Source organism: Mus caroli, chromosome X (assembly GCF_900094665.2).
Source record: "Mus caroli chromosome X, CAROLI_EIJ_v1.1, whole genome shotgun sequence".
Taxonomy (NCBI): Eukaryota; Metazoa; Chordata; class Mammalia; order Rodentia; family Muridae; genus Mus; species Mus caroli.
The window spans coordinates 32,115,921-32,129,239 of record NC_034589.1 but is presented as its reverse complement, the minus strand read 5'-3'; the positions used below and the strand labels follow the sequence as shown (position 1 = coordinate 32,129,239).

The window sequence follows — 13,319 nt, the reverse complement described above, 5'->3', positions numbered from 1 at the left end:
AGTGAGCACAGGGTCCCCAATGAAGGAACTAGAGAAAGGACACAAGGAGCTGAAGGGGTTTGCAGCCCCATAGGAGGAAGAACAATATGAACCAACCAGACCCCCCCCAGAGCTCCCAGGGATTAAACCACCAACCAAAGAGTACAGATGAAGGGACCCATAACTCCAGCCACATATGTAGCAGAGGATAGCCTTGTCAGTCATCAATGGGAGGAGAGGCCCTTGGTCCTGTGAAGGCTCTATGCCCCAGTATAGGGGAATGTCAGGGCCAGGAAGGGGGAGAGTAGGTAGGTTGGTGAGCAGGGGGATGGAGGGAATAGGGGAGTTTTGGAGGGGAAACCAGGAAAGGGGATAACATTTAAAATGTAAATAAAGAAAACATCTAATAGAAAGAAAAAAAAAAAAAAAACAAGTTGCTACTGCCCAGTTGTGACTTGCCAATGTGACCATATAGTTTAGCCATGCAGATAGGTTATTGTAATCTGTTTCATTTCATCATAAATATAATTTGAAACCAATTCTTTTTTACAACATGTTTATGGTTACAATAGATACATGCTTATAAATTGTTAGTATATAAGGAACAGATTACAGTGTTCTTCTGGAGTCTGTTATGAGTAAGATTAATAATTAAATCTAATAGACATGCAAGTCTATAAGCAGAAAACATGAATCCATTTAAGCTATTTTGATGAGAAAAAATCTTTAGATGACATAAAGTACTTTAAAACAAAATAACTTTGTCTAAGTTCAAATTTTTGTAAAAAGTGTGTTGAATGTAAATTTATTGTAAGGATTTTCTAAAGTCAAAATATAACACACTGATATAAGTTAGAGCCTAGCGCTTTCAGTCCAGAGCAGTTTCTTAAAAATATTGTTCTGAGGGCTGGTGAGATGGCTCAGTGGGTAAGAGCACCTGACTGCTCTTCCGAAGGTCCGAAGTTCAAATCCCAGCAACCACATGGTAGCTCACAACCATCCGTAATGAGATCTGACTCCCTCTTCTGGGGTGTCTGAAGACAGCTACAGTGTACTTACATATAATAAAAATAAATTAAAAATCTTAAAAAAAAATATTGTTCTGAGGGAGCAACAAACCTTTGCCCTTGAGGTACTACTGACAGTTGATGGCTTCTAAGGGGGACAGGTTAGTTTTCTTTTTTTTTTTTTTTGTTTGTTTGCAATAGCTTAGTTTTTATCAACATTAGACATAATAGATGGAACTGTAAGACAACACAGAAGCAGTAAATATCCAAATTTTGTATTTAAGCTACAGCATTGCTATGCACTTCTCTTACTGATTTATAAGTGTTTGACACAAGTCTTAAGAGCACACACAGGAGCATAAAAGGAAGAAGGCTTCTCCCTTGGAATGAAAAGAATGCAATTACCAGACACAGGCTTCAAGTTCGCAGCCTACATGGGCTGACTTTTGCACCAGTATAGGTAGGGAAGGATTTCTGTAGACGTTTCCCTTCTGAGGATCAGCCCATATTCATATCAGAATGAGAAAATTCCACCCACATTTCCCCTCCTCACCAACGCTCATTACTACTGGTTTGGAATTGGCTTCTCCATGATTTGTTCTTTTACATTTCAAGGAAAACCACACAAACTTTACCAGGCCACTTAATTTTTCAAAATAAGGAAATCACATTTTAAAACAACATTTAACATGTANAACCTAATGAGCCACTTGGAAACTAATGTGAATTGGACATGTAATCCATTCAGTTTCAGGAGAAGTCCTCATGCTGCTATTTTAACATGAATAGGACATCAGACGTGACAGAAAACATATCAAACTGTCATAAATGACCCTTTCAGATAGCAGTGGTAAAGCAACACAACAAAAGAATACAATGCCCATTGACCTCTTACTGAAAATACAAACAAAAGCCAAGACTGCTTTGCGTGAATGCCATTGATTTTTATACAAAAAAGGAGGATGCCTAGGCCATCAAGTCGGAGAGTGTCCTCTCTGCTGGAGGCTGTAGAAATGAGCCTCCTTCAAGNTGTTGTTAATATGTGAGTAAGGATCTTGGTCTTGGCACACTTCATAATCCTCCTCTTGGGAGAACCCAGGGATATTGGAGTCTAGTTCAGCAGTACTCGGGTTTAAGCTGCTTTCTGGTACTCTCTCACGATTGGGGCTATTGATGCTGCCTTGGTTCCTTTCATTATCACTGCTTGTCGACTCTATAGCATGATGGTCCTGTATGTCCTGGTCCTTCTTAGTCCTCTTTGAACGAGGGGGACGGTAGTTGTCATCCTCATTATCATCTGGTCTTCTTTTCCACATTGGAATGATGAACTCTTCTTAGGTAAGGATTGGCTGGTTCAGAGTCTGCACGCATATGCTGGGGAGGTTGTTGCCAGTCTGGCTCGAATCTTCTGCACTTTCCTTCCAATGCTGTAGTTGCCTAAGAGATGCGGTTGGTGATGTCCAGAACCTGTTCCCGACAGCCCCCCAGGTTAGTTTTCTTAAAGGGTGTGGAAAGTAGGATGTCTACCATGCTTCAATGGATGGCTGCACACCCAGAATATGTCGGTATCACAAATTATATTTGATGGGCTAGTTAAAAAAAAAAAAAAAAACATGGGATAGAGAGATGACACAGCAGCTAAGAGCACATTCAATTCCCAGCTCCCACATGGTGGCTCACAACTCTCTCAGAACTCCAGTTCTAGGGGATCCTCTATTGAACCCTGCCAAGGTCACCAGGAGTGCAAGTGGTACACAGACATAGATATGATCAAAACACTTATACACATAAAATTTAAGAAACACAAGACGCAGAGTTGGGGGATGCGGTGGTGGAATACATGTGAAAGGAGTTGGAAGCAGAGTGGGAGTTAAATATGATCAAAATATATTGCATACATGTATGAAAATCTCAAAACAACAATAAAAAATGTAATATTTTAAAAGAAATTAAAATACTTTTGTGTAATAAATAACATTTGGAAAACCATGAGCATATGGGACAAGATGTGTTTTATCAAGATAATTGTATTTTCTGCTGATTTTGTCAGGGTCTTGACTACTCTGGAAACTAAATTCTAACAAAGTCAAGGTCCATTTAAATATCTGTATATGCTAATGTCTTTTAAATAACCACTTTATAAACACCTATTATTTCAAGAGGATTCTATTACATTTAAAATCCTATGTATCCATGCCATGTGTACACATGAATGTCTCAATTCCACCCAAATCTTATACAAAAGTTTGCAGAGTTAATATAAGCAACAAGTGCTCTGTTTTATTCAATATGCTTTGCATTTGGATTTAAACCATAAAAAAATAAGCAACAAAATATTCTGACATTTCTACTACTTGTAGAACCATTCAGATGAAAAATGCTGGGGAGAGATGGCTCAGCAGTTAAGAGCACTGACTGCTCATTCCGAAGGTCCTGAGTTCAAATCCCAGCAACCACATGGTGGCCCACAACCACCTGTAATGAGATCAGATTCCTTCTTCTGGTGTGCCTGAAAACAGCAACAGTGTACTTATGTATAATAATAAATAAATCTTTGAAAAATGTAATTTTGAAAGTTCTCTTATTTAAGACCTGGCTCAGTGGATAAAGACACTTGCTGTCAAGCCTGATAACCTGATATCAACCCTTCAGGGATACATGGTACAAGAAGAGAACAGAATTTTGCCTCAAACATAGAAGCTGAATTAATAGAAAGTTTTCTGTGTAGCCATGGTGCTAGCTACAAGTATGAAGTGTGTTTATGTTCATTAAGTATATAAAGTTCAAAACTGAAGACACTTTACCTAGATGCTGCCCTCCAAAGCAAAACTGCTAATAGTGCTGACCTTTGCAAGGACTTCTGCTGATGTGCTCCTGGGTGTATTGTGACTCCCATCCTTAAGCAAAGATGTGCCCAAGCATTATATACTCCAAGCAATGCTACCCTGATAATTAAACATAGACACTGGTCACTAGGGTATTTGATCTGTTAACAAGTACAACCCACTTTCTTTAGAAAATTCCTTAATTTGTTTTTAATAAAATCACTTTATGGGCATGAACTCACAAATAAAATCATCTCATAGCTAGATTAAGGCAGTCTTTCAAACGCTTGGCCAGTCCAATCCCAAACTCTAATCATAGCAGTGCACTTGCTTTTAAATTTATTTCATTGAGTGAGTGTTTTGCCTGCATGTACCCATGTACAACACACACATGCCTGGTGCCCAAAGAGGTCAGGAGAAGGTGATGGGTGCCCTGGAACTGGAGTTACAGATGGTTGTGAGCCACCATGTGAGTACTGAGAGCCAAACGTGTGTCCTCTGAAAAATCTACAAGGGCTCTTAACTGCTGAGCAATCTTTCTGGGTATCAGTGAATTTCTATGCAGTTAGAGTGGTCATTCAGGAACTTCACTGAGGGCTTTACATTTTCATTATCAATTACATTTTTTAAAAAAAAAATCTTTATGTTCCTCTATTGGAGCAAGATTGCTGACATATACTGTGACGTATTTACTAAACAGAGTCCTGTGCAGAAATTACACATTGTCCATCTAGACAGGTTTTTGGTTACACTTTACCTACTTATGGAATAGTTCCATTTATAAAGTTTTATATATCAGAAAGCTTTGAATTTAACCAGGCTATCCACTACATTTTATGCAGTTGCCTGCCACCAAAAACAATACAGGAAAGAACTAGTCAGAAGATTCCCAAAAAAACTAAATTGTGTAAGAATTGCCCATCTTTTTGGTTTATATAGCTACACAAACATAGACCACTAAAGATGGATTCTAATGGAAATGGTTTAGTGTCAGGTATCCATGCATAAGAATAATCTCTCTATAACTTCTTAACTTGAGTTGCTTGAGACAAGCTTGACACAAGTAAATCCATTTTTATTGTAGATTCTGAGAGTGTCTCGTTATTTAGCTCTAATTCTTTTTAATTTTTTTTTTTTTTTTTTGGTTTTTCGAGACAGAGTTTCTCTGTATAGTCCTGGCTGTCCTGGAACTCACTCTGTAGACCAGGCTGGCCTCGAACTCAGAAATTCGCCTGCCTCTGCCTCCCGAGTGCTGGGATTAAAGGCGTGCACCATTCTTGATCCCCCTGCTTGATCTCCTCATGTGCTTGGAGTTGCAAGTGTATGCCACCATACCTAGCATAATTTCATTTCATAGCAGCTTTATCCATAATAGCCAGAAACTGGAAACAGCCCAATGTCCCTCAACAGAGGAATGGATACAGAAAATGTGATTCATTTACACATTGGAAAACTACTCAGCTATTAAAAACAATGACTTCATGAAATTCACAGGCAAATAAATGGAACTAAAAAATACCATCCTCAGTGAGGTAACCTAAACCCAGAAAGAAATGCATGGTTTTTACTCACTTATAAGTAGCCATTAGTCATAAAGTACAGGCTAACATGCTACAATCCACAGACCCAAAGAATGTAATAAGAAGGGTCCAAGGGAAGATTTGTGACTCTCACTCAGAAGGGAAAACAAAATAGTCATTGGAGATAGATGAAGGGAGAGAACTGGCAGGAGGAATTGAGGAGGGGATCAGAGATGGGGATCAGGTCTGGGAAGAAGGGGTATGGAAAAGGGCTGGGAGTGAGAACAACAATCTCAGTGGGAGACATCTTTGGGAGTAGCTGAAGACTTGGGACAGTGGAAGTTCCAGGGAGCCTATGGGGATGCCCCTAGCTGAGATTTCTACCATCAGGTGATATAGTGACTAAAGTGGCCAACTCCTGAAGACTCTCAGTAAAGGGAGGGGGAACATCAACCCACCGAGAAAATCTTCAACCCAAAATTTGTTTAACCTTCAAGATGTGCAGGGATAAAGATAGAGCAGAGACAGAGGGAATAGCCAACAAATGACTGGCCCAACTTGAGACACATCCCATGTATGAGAGCCAACCCCTGATACTATTACTGATAGTCTGCTATGCTTGCAGACAGGAACCTAGAATCTTCTAAGAGGCTTCACCCAGAAGTGTATGGAAACAGATACAGAGACCCACAGCTAAACATCAGACAGTGCTTGGGATGTCTTGTGGAGAGTGGTGGATAGAATTGTCTGAGACAAATAAAGATTTTTTTAATATAAAATTCTTTGGAGGGTATTTAATATAAATATCTTTGGAGGGTAGTATTTTAATTATTATTTTCAGTATGTCCTACATTCAGTAGAGTACTCAGCCCACAACTGTGCCCTCTAACATGATATATCAAGAGAAGACAAAAGCCAAAATCTTATCCAAGAATAAGTGCTGAATGTCCGTGTTCTCTGTACTTTTTGCATAGCATCTTATTCTAGTTTAATAAATATAATGTTTAAGAATATTACATTCTCTTAAAGCACATGCCTTTAATCCCAGCACTCAGGAGGCAAGCAGATCTCTGAGTTTGAAGCCAGCCTGGTTTACAGAACAAGTTCCAGGACACTCAGGGCTACACTGAGAAGCTCTGTCTAGAAAAAAAAGAGAGAGAGACAGAGACAAAGAGAGACAAGAACAGAAAGACAGAGAGACAGAGATTGAATATTGTATTTTCGTGGGCACCTTCTCACTTCTCACCTTTTGTATTGTCTTATTCCTTTGACTTGCTTCTCTTCTGTTTATTTTTGTCTTTTTCTTTCACTTTGGATGCCTTTTTCACGTGACTAGCAATTCTTGGGTGCTTATTTCCTCTTAAATTCCCTTTTTAAATATTGAATGGAATCATAATGTAAAGGCAGGGCTTTGTGTTAGAGCAAAAATTCGGCCTTCTGGCTTTTGTTGTGCTCCATCAATGTCAACATCCCTTGCATATTCAAATATTTCTCCAGAGAAGATTTCTTGAATTAACTGTTTGTGGGAGGAGTAGGCCCCTGATTTATTGCCTACTCGGGATAAAGGGAGTAGGCTCTCAGTCCAAAAGCTGGTACTCAGTTATTTTATCTGAATCTAGTCTGTGCTTCAGTAATCTATTTTTAAAACTCAGTCCTGTACCTACAATCAAAGTTACATGATTCCTCCAACTCCTGAAACTGGCTGGGATGATAGATAGGTAGATAGATAGATAGATAGATAGATAGATAGATAGATAGATAGATAGATAGATAGATAGATAGATAAAAGATTCAACCTGCCTTTTGTTGTTACTCTTTGAGTAAGCATATGGACCCCAACCTTTCCCCATTCTGCTTTCTTCCTCCATATATTGTGGTTCTGAGTTACTGATGTGGACTAATCTAATTAAGTATGGATAAATGGAGACAAATTTATATTGTACCAGTTGATGATGTCCAATATCTACCTAGTATTTATACTAGAAGGAGGTTAACAAAAAGAAAGAAAAAGAAAGAAAGAAAGAAAGAAAGAAAGAAAGAAAGAAAGAAAGAAAGAAAGAAAGAAAGAAAGAAAGAAAGAAAGAAAGAAAGAAACCACATTTAAGGACATGAGACTACTTCCCATAAGTAAACAATGTGATCCTTGTGATTGAAGACACTACTGTGTGCCTGAAAAAATAAATGAGAAAATATTCAAATAAGGCTTATTATTGTCAAATTTGGAGTAATAAAACATAGATAGATATGCAAAGCTTCCAGATGGAAGCAAACACAAGGCTTTTATGCTGCTCAAAATGCAGCTTGGGAATCAAGAATCACACTTGATGTTTCAGTAGCAACCTCGAGGATTAAACGGTGTGGATTTTTTTCCCCTCAGCCTAGACATGAGTATCTGACTAAATAAGAACCTAGAGATAAATAAAGGTCTTTTCCATATACAGCAATTCTGTTTCCTACACATCTTTTCTGAGGAAACTACTTGAAATGAAACCATGGGATACAGGGAAAAGTGAGTGGGACATGGAAGGGATGCAGAATGGTAGTTGTGCATTGGCCTAAAGCAGTTCTACTCAAGGTGTTGAAATAAGGTAATTTATCAGTTTAGAAGGTATCACACATAGACTGAACGATCCTTTTTATGAACAACAGGAAATACAGAAATGTTTAAATTTTTTAAACTACAAAAATTAGAAAGAAAATGTACAACTGTATTGAAATTTTTATTTGCCAGGCACTATTCTAGGCATTTTATAAACATTACAACAAACACTGGATTCTCAGAATAACCGTGTATATGGATACAATTCTTATCTCTATTTTCAGAGACAGAAAGTGAAGGTCAAAAGGCAAAGCTATTTGCCTGAAGTTATGCAAGTAGGTTGTAGAGCCAGGCTGTGTCTGAGATTCCAGAGCCTCAGCTCTTTCTGCTGTACCCAAACCCACACTACTTTTGACTTACCTGATACTTGCACGCTCTTTATTCATTGCCAAGCTTTACCGCCATGTTTCTGAAAATCCTACACTTCCATTGATTTGAGGGTTTGATCCTCTCTGGAAGCATCTATAGCTACCATCAACACAACCCAAGTCTTCACTGCTCTATCCCAGAAAGATGGGAAAGAGACTCCCAATTTCTGCATTCGTTATAGAAATTTGTCAAATTTCCTGACTCTTTCACATCCCTAGATATTTAACAGTGGAGATACAGTTTGAGAATGGACCATCAAAAGATTTTATCATTGTGAAAACATCACAGAACAGTACATATTATCCAAAGATAGATGATATAGTCTATAACACATTCAGGATTCATGATACTTACACATATATTGTATGAATGTGAATATGTATATAGGCCAAGACATGTATAGCCTATAACTTCCAAATCCATGATAAACAAAAGAACATACAATTTAAAGTGATAAATATCAAATACATACTAAACATGAGGTAAATGAATTGTGCTGGCTAGTTTTATATCTACTTGACACAAGTTAAAGTGATTGTGGAACATCAATTAAGAAAATATCCTCACCAAGTTGTCCTGTGGACAAGCATGTGGTGTGTTTTCTTGATTGATAATAGGGGAGGGCCCAGCTCATCATGGGCAGTACTACCCCTGGGTTGGTGGTTCTGGGTTCTATAAGAAAATAGGCTGAACAAGCCATCAAGCAGCACCCATCCATGGCCTCTCCATCAGCTCTGGCCTCCAGCTTTGAATACCTACCCTGTTTGAATACCTGCCCTGACTTCCCCCAATGATGGATTATTACCTGAACGTGTAAGCTGAAATAAACCCTTTCCTCTACAGCTTGCTTTTTGGTCATGGTGTGTTATCACAACAATAGAAACCCTAAGATAATATTGCTTCTGGCCCCACCCAACATACTATTTAATAGTTGAGTTTATTTTAACTATATGTGAACTCCAAAATTATTTGAAGTAAATACATAAACCAGAAAGTCTTTTCATTATCAAGTATTAAGCCAGATGGTGGTGGCATGTGTCTTCAATCCCAGCACTCACGAGGCAGAGGAAGGCAGATCTTTGAGTTTGAAGCCAACCTGGTGTACAGAGTGAGTTTCAGGACAGCCAGGAATACACAGAGAAAAACTGTCTCAGAAAATGGAGCCTCATTAGTGCAGTAGGTATTGCATCAGTCTCATTATCAAGTATTACGAATTTTCTATAATTTACATAATATACTTTCATCTGACCTGTACAACAGTCAGTCACACAAGAATGCAACAAACCTGTAATGTAGTAAGCAACAATATTCTGATGGCTACAGCACCAGCAGGTAACAGGACATTTTCCACACCATTATAATTTATTGGAATACTGTTGTATACAGCCCATCAGTGACTACAAACGTCATGTGCACATGACTCTATTAGACATGGAGTACTATATTTTGATCACAGGGTAATTATATACCACACCCTGGCATTTAATATGTAGAACTCAACCCTACAGGACTTTATCCTCTTCTGGTACCTTAGCTGAGCCTTCATCAGCCTGTTCTATGCTATTATGAACTTTGTAAGCTATGAGAGCTGGTGCTAAAGTGGGAGATCCTGGCAAGGAAGGTAAATCCCTTCACAGAATACATAACCAATCCTGAGCAATTAATGCCCTCTTGGTGATATAAAGGACCCAATTAATTAAACAGGCACAACATAGCTTTCTTTTCCACCCAAAAGATGATGTGATATCAAGGCCCACTGGGATGTCATATAATAATAGATCAGCATTCGTGAAGGGAAACCTACCCATTGGCACAGCAATCCATTTCTACATGGTACCAATCTCTCTGCTGATCCGCATATAAATCAGTCTTCTTGAATTTGTCCTTTCACTCTCATTTGTCAATAGTAGACCTCCAGCATGATGCAACTAAGAGTGAGTTGAAAGGAAGTTAAGAGTAATAGAAACAAGTAGCATGTGTCTAGGCCATCTGATGCCCCACCTGCCAAATCCCAGTCCTATGAGTACCATGAGTGCTGTCGTTCATCCCCAGTATTACTAAACAGGTCATGTGTCACCCAGTTTATTGTACATGGTTTGTTCTGCATAGTTCCATGGAACCCATGATGACTACATCCTAAAGTGACCCCTAATGAATCATGCCTTTATATAATTCTCCCCTCTTAAGTATAAGTGGGGTCTGAATCTACTAGGCAAGGTATTGTCACTAAGGAGATGAGATAAATTTCTTCCATTGTTACATAAGACTCCATCTTGGGGTGAAAGAGAAGCTGCATATGATAATGTATACAAAGATCAATTTGTAGAACTAGTATGTCCTTATAAGTGTAATAATGAAATTTAATGAAGAAGATTCTACCTTAGCAAATTGGAATGAGATTTCCTCTTTGTTGGCCTTGAAAAAGTAAGCTATTGGTGATGTGTGCTTGTGAGAAAGCCACTTGGCAAGAAACTATGAGCAATATCTTGGGCCAATCCAGGCCCATAATCAACAAATCTTACAGCTCTATGACACTGAATTATGTCAGCAAACATGTGAGCTTAGAAGAGAATCCCAAGCTCCAGAAAGCAGTGCATCCTGGCCAAAACCTTTACAGCATTCTCACGAGACCCTGAGCAGAGGGAGCAGACGGAGCAGAGGGAGCAGATTCCTGAAACATAGGTAAGAACTATTTGTTCACTTAAGGAGTTCTGTTTATGGCAACACTGTAACTCAGCAATAGTCAGCCAATACACTGAGGAGTAATCTGGCATTCAGTCTCCATTAGCATATCACATGGTGTTCTTAAAGAGTGATTCTCTACCACCAAGAGAGTAGCCCTGGTCCAGAGCTTAAGAGATCTGCACTGTGAGTTTCCTATGGGGGTTAGCTGAAAGCAAATCGAAGCAGATCTGCTTGTAAGATGGTCTAGAAACCTACTACAGAAATACCCCTCACTAACCCAATCACAAAGGAATTCACACAATATGTACTCACTGGTAAGTGGATATTAGCCCAAAAACTTAGGATACCCAAGATAGAAGATACAATTTGTTAAACGCATGAAACTCTAGAAGAACTAAGACCAAAGTGTGGACACTGTGCCCCTTCTTAGAATTGGGAACAAAGCACCCATGGAAAGAGTTACAGAGATAAAGTTTGGAGCTGTGACAAAAGGATGGACCATCTAAAGACTGCCATATCCAGGGATCCATCCCATAATCAGTTTCCAAACGCTGACACCATTGCATACACTAGCAAGCATTTGCTGAAAGGACCCAGATATAGCTGTCTCTTGTGAGACTATTCCGGGGCCTGGCAAACACAGAAGTGGATGCTCACAGTCAGCTATTGGATGGACCACAGGGCCCCCAATGGAGGAGCTAGAGAAAGTACCCAAGGAGCTAAAGGGANCTGCAACCCTATNGGTGGAACAACATTATGAACTAACCAGTACCCCAGAGCTCTTGACTCTAGCTAGCTGCATATGTATCAAAAGATGGCCTAGTCGGCCATCACTGGAAAGAGAGGCCCATTGGACATGCAAACTTTATATGCCCCAGTACAGGGGAACGTCAGGGCCAAAAAGTGGGAGTGGGTGGGTAGGGGAGTGGGGGGGGAGTGTATTGGGGACTTTTTGGATAGCATTGGAAATGTAAATGAGGAAACTACCTAATAAAAAAATAATAAAAAAAGAAATACCCCTCACCCCTGGCCTCAACTGAAACTAGCACCCATCTAGTTACAAGGAAAAAAAATAGGTCAGGATGAGTTGGTACTCTCACCACCCACGTGTGCACTGTGTACTAACTGCCAAATGATAAAACACTATTGGACCTCTTCTGCAGTGGTCAGGAGTGCAAAGTATAGTATTTTGGACTTTACTTTAGAGTAGATTTTCTACCCCTGACTTCCAAACCTGTAAAAATTCTCAAAGTGAATCTATTCATCAGTATAATGAGTTAATATGATAATTTGTAGAATGTCAAGATGGTCTTAAACATATTAATCAGGAGAGTTAAAATAATGCTCAAGTAGAGAGTAAGCATGTCCTTCTCATGTAAACTATTCTTTAAGTTTTTATTGATATATAATTTACATACCAAATATTAATAATGTGTGGTCTTTTAAGATTTATTTATTCTATATTCGTTTTTCCTGCATATATGTGTACCATATGCATGCAGGTGCCCAAAGAGGCCAGATGAGAGCATCTGACCTCCTGGATCTGAAATTATAGACATGTGAACCACCATGTAGGTACAGGAAATCAAACCCAGGTCCCCTGCTAGAGTAGTAAGTGCTCTTAACTGCTGAGTCATCTCGCCAGACCCAAGAATTTACTTTCAGCAGTTGTAGATGTCAATGTTACTACTATTTTAAACTACATGTACAACTCTCACCCCTGGGGTTTTTTTTCCAGTTAATCTCTTGCCAATCCAGAGGCTAACACTTTCTAGTTTCTTTCTACATAGATTTGCACTGGCCTGAATCTTAATATGGCCTGAGCCATACTATTGGAATCAGACATCATGCATTTTTATATGCCTAGGTTCTTTTGTGCAAATAGTACAAAGGGGCTTGAGATGGTAAGCTGTTTTCAGTTTTCCCTACTAATAAGCACCAAATAATGTTCAAAATCTGACTCTTACTATTTACTTGAAGGCAATAAGGATAGTGAGATGGGACTTGAGGAAGAAATGCCTTCTAAGACAGCGATTACTTAAAGTGCAATCATCGTGCAATGTTTATGAAAGAAAGAAAGAAAGAAAGAAAGAAAGAAAGAAAGAAAGAAAGAAAGAAAGAAAGAAAGAAAGAAAGAAAGAAAGAAAGTTATTCTCTGGAAAAGGGAAAGGGCTAGTGTGTCAGCAGGAAAAGGTGGGGGAACTCAGCTTCACATTATTTGGATTTATCCTCCAGAATAGCAGCATTGATCTCTATGTTACATTATTTCCCTCTCTGATGTTGACGTAGTGAACAAGGCAATATTGTAGTTTGCATTTGGTCATTTTCATAGCCA

The 13,319-nt window shown here is 38.9% G+C and overlaps 1 protein-coding gene across 1 annotated transcript; it reads right to left on the bottom strand.

Annotated features, from left to right (window-relative positions):
• Nucleotides 1-1,173: 1,173 nt before the first annotated feature.
• Nucleotides 1,174-2,408, bottom strand: LOC115030091 (protein FAM104A-like). The gene has a single exon (XM_029473439.1). It carries the CDS (start codon nucleotides 2,300-2,302, stop codon nucleotides 1,961-1,963), a length of 342 nt encoding a protein of 113 aa, XP_029329299.1. The 5' UTR covers nucleotides 2,303-2,408; the 3' UTR covers nucleotides 1,174-1,960.
• Between the last annotated feature and the right edge of the window lie 10,911 nt (nucleotides 2,409-13,319).